At 22.7% G+C, this 10,021-nt stretch overlaps 2 protein-coding genes across 2 annotated transcripts; both read left to right on the top strand. All coding sequences in view use genetic code 6, as the record gives it.

Annotated features, from left to right (window-relative positions):
- Window positions 1–1,197: 1,197 nt before the first annotated feature.
- On the top strand, window positions 1,198–3,809 carry TTHERM_00123710 (hypothetical protein; the record flags this gene model as incomplete). The annotated part of the gene is made up of 5 exons (XM_001010866.2): window positions 1,198–2,151; window positions 2,203–2,384; window positions 2,474–2,803; window positions 2,863–2,899; window positions 2,952–3,809. Exons 1-5 carry the CDS (start codon window positions 1,288–1,290, stop codon window positions 3,807–3,809), a joined length of 2,271 nt encoding a protein of 756 aa, XP_001010866.1. The 5' UTR covers window positions 1,198–1,287.
- Window positions 3,810–4,796: 987 nt separating this feature from the next.
- TTHERM_00123700 (NLI interacting factor-like phosphatase) lies at window positions 4,797–8,860 on the top strand (the record flags this gene model as incomplete). The annotated part of the gene is made up of 6 exons (XM_001010865.1): window positions 4,797–4,935; window positions 5,092–5,420; window positions 5,501–6,518; window positions 7,085–7,963; window positions 8,056–8,171; window positions 8,228–8,860. 6 exons carry the CDS (start codon window positions 4,797–4,799, stop codon window positions 8,858–8,860), a joined length of 3,114 nt encoding a protein of 1,037 aa, XP_001010865.1.
- Window positions 8,861–10,021: the final 1,161 nt, after the last annotated feature.

Raw genomic sequence — 10,021 nt, 5'->3', positions numbered from 1 at the left:
TGAAAGTTTAGCAAGCGTTTGCTCTATTTCTGGTTATTTAAAACTCTTGCTATTTTTTATATGATTTATATTTACACCTCTATACACCAAGGAGAAGCTTTATTGCTGTTATAAATAAGAATCAGCTAGTTGAAAATAAAAAAAATTTAATAAGTATTTTTTTGTTTACTTATTTTAAGAAACTAATTTGCCAAATAATCTATATAATTTACTACAATCAATTTAATAAACAACGATATTAATTAAAAAACTAAGAATTTGTGCCTTTAATTTTAATTTCATTATATTCATTTATTATCAAATTAATTATCATTATTTTTACTTTTTTTAAAAACATCTTCCTTTATTACTTTATTTTTTAGATTTCACGACTCTTCATTCATTCATTCATTGATATATACAAACATATAGATAGATTTTTTGTTAAAACCCAAATTTATTCTTTTAATAATTTATAATTTTTATTTTTCTTCTTATATATATTTATAGATAGAAAGAAAATAAAGCAGAGATTGATTGAAAGAAAGAAAGGAGTTAGTTAGGAAATACTGATTTAATGCTTAAATTCTAAAAATCGACAGACAACTCTATTTATACTTAGTTTTATTTCTAGTATATCAATAGTAGAGTATATCGTTTCTTCAATATATTTTAAATTAATTTCCTCTATAATTTCTTAAGTTTTTTCATCAGAATTTTATACTGGAAAATATTAATAAAGAAAAAATAAAAATAAAAAATTTTATTTTCAATCAGATAAAATAAATAAAATATAAATTAATGTTTAAATTCTAACACCAATTGAAATTATTTTTATAATATTTTTATTATCAATAAAATTTGAATTAATATTTCTATTTTAAAAAAAATTTTTATGAACTAATTAATATTATTTTAAATTGATAATTTTAAGAAATATTTATTTACTTAAATGTTTTTAAACAAAATTTAATAATTCAATATGGGATTTAAACTTTAGATTTCAAATTATTTTAATCTTTTATTTTACTAAACTGTGGTTGTTCAATACTTTAACAAATGCAATTAATAACTAGTTTTGATACAAACTAAATTAAAATAAATCTTACTTGTAATTTGATTTTATCGTTAAAATTTGTGATTAAAATACTATCACAGATAAATCACGAATTGCTTTATTTAAGAAGCTTTATATTTATACATTCTTACTAACAATCAAATTATACAAAATAGCTATCTTAACAATCTATCAGATAAAGATTAAATAATTTACTTTTCAGTCTCTTAAATATTTATTTTTGTTTGTTTATGAATAACTATCACTTGAAGAATAGAACTTATCAATTTATTCTATTATAAAATAAAGCTTACCATGACAATAATAAAACTAATACGAAGCCTCTTGTGAGAAGCAGACCGTAGTCAGCAAACTAAGTTAGAAAATCAAACTCATCATTAAGCAAAATTTTAAGAAGTAGCAAAAACTATGATCTATCATTAACATAAAATAATAGCAGAAATACACCACTTAGTTCTTCTAACTAAAATTTTGTAAGCAATTCTAATTAATATACTGAAGGGGGAGAATCTGATAAAAATGTTTTAAACTAAAATCAGCTCTATTAAAATATATAAATTCAAAGACCATCTTCAGCTTCAACAGACTATTTTTACAGAAAATATAGATCTTTATCTAGTTACAATAGCACTATAAATAAAGAAAATAATAGAATAAGTGCAAATACTACATTGCAAGTTTAGCCAATTTCATTTTCTAGCACTCCTTTGAATAATACTTAAATGAAAATGACTCCCAACAGCTTATTAAGCAACACAAATAATGGCTTTTTCTCTAGTAAATCTAAATCTTCTTAAAAACCTTCAAACAAATCTTTGAATAGTGTTAGGCGCAAGTTAGAGTAAAAGAGAATTGAAGAATCGAATTTAATACTGCTTAAAAGTCTCAGCTAAATAAAACCTTAAATAAAATCTAAGAGAGTTCTCGATAAAGAATTTGAATAAACTTAAAAATACAAATCCAATTTAAGAAATTTTACAAATTACGGATAATAAAAGCCCAAAATCGTTATAATGAATAAAGAATATCTCTCTCCTATATTGCATAACTACATTGATAAAAAGAATATAGATAATTCTTAATAATCTCCCAAAGTAAATTATCAAAAAATATATTATATTTGAAGTAAAAATTTACTAATACAGGTCCCATAACCACCTAAAAGACTATTTAGAAGAGCATAAAATCACTACAATAATGGTTTTGTTTGTGATGAGATAGACGACACAGTAAACATTAAAAACTACCTTACTTCTAACACATAAATGCAACAAATTCCTGCTTATTATTAGGAGTATGGATATTAAGATAACACTATAAACTAGAAGTACTTTAAAATAAACATATAAATTAAAAAATATATATTAAAAAACTGTAAAAAATGAATTAAATAAATAAACTCTTTTTATTCAAAAGTTAAAAACTGTAAGAAGAACTAGAATATAGAAGAGCAGTATATGATAGTCATTACTCATAACAATAATAATATGGATAGCAACATTCCAATAATATTAGTTAGAATGAATAAGATTTTTATATTTAGCAGCTCTATTTACAACAAGAATAAAATTAAAATTATGATAACAATAATGTTTATAATCCTGATTCACAATAATCACCTTAATTCAACTAATAGCTATAAGATGATTATCAAGAGAACTCAGATCAAATACCAAACTAAGACGATTCAGAGTATAATTAATAAGAAGAAGATAATTATGATGAATACACTTACTAAAGATAATAGTATTGATAATTAACTTATTTATGGTTATGATTGATCTAACAGTTTTTTTTATTAAAAGGTAGTAAAATGAATATGAAAGTGAAGATAAATATTATGTAAATATAAATTAAATTTATTTTTTATTAAAAATTAACCTTTTTTATACAGAATTATGATGATGAAAATGCTTAAAATGTGCAAAATAATTAAAATGTTATGATGGTCAGAGATTTAGTGAATAATGCAGATTCAGACAAGCTATATTCCGATTCGAATATAAATCAAGCAAGCAAAGATGATAATAATTAGAATTATGGTCAATATAAATAAAGTTATGATGATGATGACGAAGATGGTAATGATAACGATTATGATTAAGATTAAGATTAATATAAAAATAATGATAATAATAAAAAGTATTATTAAAATTAAAGAGCTGCATAAATTAATAAAAATAATTTTTAAGATGATGACAATTACAAAGAAGATAATGATGAAAATTAAATGTATTATGATGCTTAAGAAGAATTAGATGAAGAGTTTGAACAACATGAAAATTCAAATAACAATAATAAAAAATTTAGTTAGGGTTTTAAAGAAAATTAAAAAAACTTATAGAAACCAAACTAGATCAGCGCTTAAAATGATGATACTTAATACGATGAAGAATTTGAGGAAGTTTACGAAGAAGAGGATGTAGATTTAGATGAAATGCAGAACTAATACTAAAACAACAATAATAATATTAATTAATAAGCTAAAATTAAATCTAATTAAATGAATTTGCAATTAGATAGGTAGCATAACTATGCCAACAATGGTAACTACTAAGAAGAAGAAATAATAGAGGAAGTTGATGACGAAGAGTCATATACTAAATCTAATAAAGTATTTAGTATTAGAAATAGTAAAGGTTATATCAAAAACTCAAATAGTTAAACATCTTAAAATGAGTTTTCTGAACAGTAGTTATACAAATCGAATTAATAATCCATGTTTAACACTCCATCTTTTATATAGGACTGATGTATAATAGGATGAAAAATTTTCTATATCATAATAATTGAGTTAATTAAATTGAGTTTAAAAAGAACGAACAAGGTTATTATTAAAAATTATAAATAATTTAATTACAATTAATATTATAATTAAGAATAATTTTGTAAATATATTTAAAATAATAAATTTAAAAAGTGTTAAATATTTTATATATCACCAAAGCTAAACAAAACACATTTATTTTATAAAAAAGAATTATTTTGTAAATAAATCCAAAAAATACTAATCTTATTTGAGAGTTTCATAAATTAAAGCTATTAAATCAAATTCAAATTGTTTTGTCAAATTATATATCAAAAATTTTATAAAAATGCAAAGATATTTTCTAATTTTTGTTTGAAAATTAATATAAAAAAAGAATAATTTGCAATCAAATTATTAGCATATCTAAATTAGGCTACAAATGAGATTCAGTATTTTCATCAAATATCAATAAATAGAAAAATTTAATTAAATATCAATAAAAAGTAAGTATGTGGATTTTACTTCATTACTAGTAATAGTCATAAATAAAATTTTTTTTTGGTTTATTTGAAAAGATAAATTTGAGTGCTTGAGTCAAATTGCTATAATAAAATAAATAGTTTGAATAAATAAGAAATATAATTTAGAAATTTAATAAAAAATAAGTAGGTAGGGAGGTAGCTAATAGTTAAATTGATTCTGTAAATACAATAAAAAAAGAAAAAGACAAGCATAATACTGACTGACTCACTAATAAAAAAAAAACAGTATTTACATTGATAAGAGTAGCTCACAATAAATACTCTTTATTTAAAGTTAGTTAGTGAATCAATAAATAGTATATATACATATAATTAGTTAGTAGTGTTAATTACTTTGACAATCAATTAAATAAACAAGCAAAAAAAAAAGATTGATTGATCAATTTATCTGTTTTTAAATCAATCAAAAACTCAAACAAAAAATTAAAAAATAAAGAGTATTCTATCTATGTATTCTAATAATAGCACTTAATAGAGAGGAGTTAGTAGCAATAGTTAAGGAAATGGTGCAGGATCATACACAATGATCATGAAGAATACAAATTCACTCAATTTCTATAACAATCTACAGCCATCTACTACAAAAGGTTAGCTTTAACTCTTAAATTAATCTTATTAAATATTTAAATTTTTTGATCACTAAGTGGTTTTCATTTAAATAATAATAAATGTTTATTAAAAAACTACAAGCCAAAATGTGTAATAGCGAAAAGCATAACATTTTACAATTTTTAAATAAATAGGAGAATCTAATAATTTAAACCAAGGAGCAAGTAGAAACTAGAATGGTGCTTAGTCAAATACTTCTGGAGGAGGCACATTAAATGAAAATAGCAGCAGTACTAACTTTTACTCACATTAACCTAAAGTATTAGGACGTTCAAATATGGAATTTTTAAATGGATTTTCCAACTTAGGTAATAATCAGAATAATGCTAGTGGGTTAGTATCTTCTTCAATTAGTGCAATCAATTTAAATAAGAAAGAATCTCCTAAAGGTCAGCCTAAGCTCTTTTAGGATTTTTAATCCTTATTTTTGAATAGCCCGACCCACACTTAAAGAATTGCAAATGTAAATAAATAAATAAATCAATAAATAATATCTATTTTTAAAAGCAGTAATATGTAGCTTATATGTTATTTTATAAAAAGGGATAAAGTAGCTATAACTAAGGTAATGGAAACGGTTAAAATACTTCAACATAAAATTTGCTAAAATCCAACAATTCAAAATTGTTATTTCCTAATTCTCCTTAGGGAATAAGTTCTTCTCTTAATGCATAATCTTAATCTTCATAATAATAGCAATAAAGTTAAGGAAATTCATCCTCTCCTTACTACGAGTTCAAAAAACCAAACCGCACAAAAGTTAATAACTTCTTTAATAGCGAAGAGGACTCTGATAAGAATAATTAGCAAAATAAAAATGAAGCAAAAGGCTCAAGTAGTACTCTCTATACTAGTCTTATCAATAGTAATGGGAATGGAAAAGTAATGTAAGAAAACAGTTACCCTTTAACAAATCAAAATAGCTCAAACCAGTAGAATAATTTAGTTAATCCTCACTCAAAAAAGCTCAGCAAAGATTTCGATAATAGCAATAGTAATTCTTAGCGCAATACAGCTTAAGCGCTTGGAAATAAGTAAATTTAGCAAGGCGCTTCATCTGCATCAAGTAATCAGCTTTAACAATCATAAATAGGACTTACTAATAAATAGCAACAAAATGGATAAGTAACAAATTCAATCAATTCTTTGCTAATTAATAATACAAAAGATAATACGAATTCCTATGCATATTAACATATGTAGTAGATGCAAATATAGTAAATGTAACAATAGTAGCAAAATGCTCTATTAACTAAAAATCAGTTTTACAGGCCCCCTTCTAGTGATAGAAATTGGAGGAATGCAACACTAAAAACAATGAATACAACTTAGATTTAAAATTAAATAAAAAAGAAAGAATAAATTGATTAATTAAGAAATTCTTATGAGCCAACCTCTAGATCTACAAATCCTGCAGGAGGATATTCTAGTCCTCTCTCTTAAAATAGTTATACAAAACAAACATATTCACCTAGAAACTAATCTTAAAATCCTTAATCTAGTAATGCTTAGGATGGCAAGAGCCAGCTTAACAGTTATGTATCAAAACTAAATAGAGGAGGTAAACAACTAAATAAATAAACAAGATTTCATATTTTTAAAAAATATTAATAGATATTTATAAAATTGCAATTTAATTCACAGTCAAAAAAAAAAGAAATATGTTAAAAAATCTTCTTCTTTAATAACAATTTAAAATTTTCTGTTCCTTTTTGAACAAAAATTTAGAAGAGCTATTTAGCTGTTTAGCTATTGTTTGAGCTATGATAATATTAAAATAAATAAATAATTAAATCTCTGAATTTTTAATTTGAAATTTTCCAAATATCTTTGATTTATTAAAAATAAATAAATTTATTTATTGATTGATCAAGAAGTTAGTTATTTTATCAATAAGAAATTAAATAGCTTTAATAGATAATAGGTTTTAATTGAAAATAAAAAAATATTGCTAAAATTAATACAAAATTAAAAGCAATAGTAAAAAACTGAACAAAAATGAATTTCATATTTTAGTTATCAATAAAAATTTTTGATCCAAATTAAAACTTAAACTGAGAAGAAGTTGTTTTTAAATTATTTTGCCATTAATTATTCAGAATTTTAGAATTTGTTTTTTAAATATAGATGATTTAATTAGCTAGGCTTTATAAAGCATAGAGCAAGTAGGAAGTAAAATTAAAGGGATTACTAGAAGTGGTACAAATGATTAGCAAGATAGCACTATAGCTTCATATCAAGGAGACAATAAAAATGAATCTAATAATAATAATAGTAATAACAATAATAAAAAAGATACAAAAGCTGCTACAAATAGCTTAAGAAATAGCACAGTTATAAATTAGAATAATACAATTGGAGCATTAAACTAGAATGTCCAGAGCAATAATTCCGTTAGCAGCAATGCATAAATAAGATCAGCTTCTGCATAAAAGGAGTATAAATCTACTACAAGCTTAGGTGGATATCTTTAGACATCTTAGCAATAAAATAGACCTTATAATTTAGCACTTGGTAACTCAAGTAATTGGATGCCTTCATACTAAAAACCATCCACAACCAAAGATAATAAGCATAAAAACTTTTTATTTTTTGAAAATTCTGATATTTTAAATGGTAAACAATCACTAACTCCTAAAAATGAATCAGCCTAGCAAAATTAAAATAACTAAACAAATAGCAGTAGAACTAACGGAGGTAACGGATATTCTAGACAACCTAGTAATTATAATGTAGATTTAAATAACTCTTCCAGATAAAACTAGTAATCAGATTAAGAGGTAAACACTAGAGCTGTTACACCAAAAATTCCTATTCATTAAGATTATTACATGCCAGGCATTGAAAAATGCTACAGACTTCCACTTCCTTAAGATTACTTCTCTCAGATATATAGAGAGCATTTCCTCTAAACTTATCAAGGTATTCAATATGCAGGACTTGCAAGACCTGCTAATCCTCATGATCTCTAATAGAAAAAGGTTTTCCTTAAAAATAAGCAGCCAGGTAAACTAAATTAACTTATTTTATATTCTTCTTTACTTTGAATATTTCATTTTTCTTTATTTTTTAATAAACAATTTAATTTTTATTATTAGGGAAAAAGACAATCATTTTTGACCTTGATGAGACTCTTATACATTGCAACGAAAATGCTTCGATTCCTTCAGATGTAGTTCTCTCAATAAGATTCCCTTAAGGAGAGATTTTAGATGTAAATTATATACATTTTTTTTATCTTTATATAATTAATTACTTCCTTTAAATTAGGCTGGTATTAACATAAGACCTAATGCAGTTGAGATGCTAAAAGAATTAAGTTAAGATTTTGAAATAGTCGTTTTTACTGCAAGTCACAGCTCTTATGCTAAAGCTGTTTTAGATCACTTAGATCCTCACAAGAGGTACATTCATCACAGATTCTTTAGAGATTAATGCATAATGACTCCCTAAGGTGTTTATATTAAAGATTTAAGAATATTTGCTGATAGAGCCATGAGTGAAATGGTTCTTGTGGATAATGCTGCATATAGTTTTGCTTTCTAAATTGAGAATGGTATTCCTATTATTCCTTTCTATGAAAACAAAAAAGATGATGAGCTCAAAACATTAACTACCTACTTAAAATCATTGAAAGATGTTAAAGATGTCAGAGAAATCAACAAACAAGCATTTAAATTACATTTATATAGCTAATTTGACACAGCATAAAAAGTTTATGAAAAAATTTTTTCTGGCCCTCCCACAATAACAAAAATAGTAAATCCTTCAAAAACAACTTAAAGCAGTGTTAAAACAAGCATCAATAACTATTTTTAAAATAAAAACTCTCCAGCTTCTAATATTGGCCCATTCCAACAGAAGCAACCTTCTTACGGAAAGAATACAAACAATAATAAATGAAACAATAAGCTCTTGTGTTTCAAAACAAAACCAAGAAACTATTTATAATATTTATAGTATTACAATTTAAGAACTAACTAATACAGTATCAATAAATATTTGAAAATTATAACCAAAATAGTCAGTTATCTGAACAATAATTTACATGATGAATAAAAAATAGTCAATTACAATCTACATAATTTACCTTCATTGTTTAAATGGATGGAGATTGTAAAATTTAAGCATTTCTTTAATTATTATTTTCATTTGCATTCTATGATAATCTTATTTATATGTCTATTAATTAAATCTATAAAAGCATAACTCTAAATATCAAATTTATCTTGTTTATAATAAAAAAGGTATTTATATATTTTTATTGTTTTTTATCATTTGCATTAATTACTTATTTTTAACTTTTTTTCTCTTAAAAATTTTATTATCAACTTTATCAGTTTATTTGGTTTAATGGAAAAACAAAATTATTTTACCTATTTTTATAACTTATTTCTTGATTATTTGTTCTTAAGTAAAAATAAAAATGACTATTATTTATTCAATAAATGAGAATGAAAAGAAACATTTTGCTTGCTTTAAAAATAATAAAAAGAAATATTAATTTAAATGACATTTGACTTACTTAATATATGAAAATAAATAAAAACATTTTGCTTACTTTAAAAATAATAATTTAAATTATAAATTTAAATGAAATTTAACTTAATTAATAAATGAACATATGGATTACTTATTTTTAACTTTTTTTCTTTTAAAAATATTATTATTAACTTTACCAAGTATTTGGTTTAATAGAAAAATTTATTTTATGAGAAGATATATTTTTATAAATTACTTCTTGATTATTTGCTCTTAAGTAAAATTAAAAATGACATATAATTTATTCAAAAATTAGAATAAAAAGAAAATTTCGCTTGTTTTAAAAAATAATAATATGAAATATTAATTTAAATGACTTTTGATTTATTTAATAAATAGAATGAATAAAAATAATTTGATTGCTTTAAAAATAATAATCTAAAATATAAATTTAATTGAAATTTAACTTAACTAATAAATGAGAATGAATACAAAATTTGTTGTTTGTTTTAAAATGATATTATAAAAAATATTGTAAAATATATCCTAAATATAAATCTAATAAAAAATTTAATAAAAAAA

Source organism: Tetrahymena thermophila (genome assembly GCF_000189635.1).
Source record: "Tetrahymena thermophila SB210 genomic scaffold scf_8254752, whole genome shotgun sequence".
Classification (NCBI taxonomy): Eukaryota; Ciliophora; class Oligohymenophorea; order Hymenostomatida; family Tetrahymenidae; genus Tetrahymena; species Tetrahymena thermophila.
This window is presented reverse-complemented; position numbering and strand designations above follow the sequence as displayed.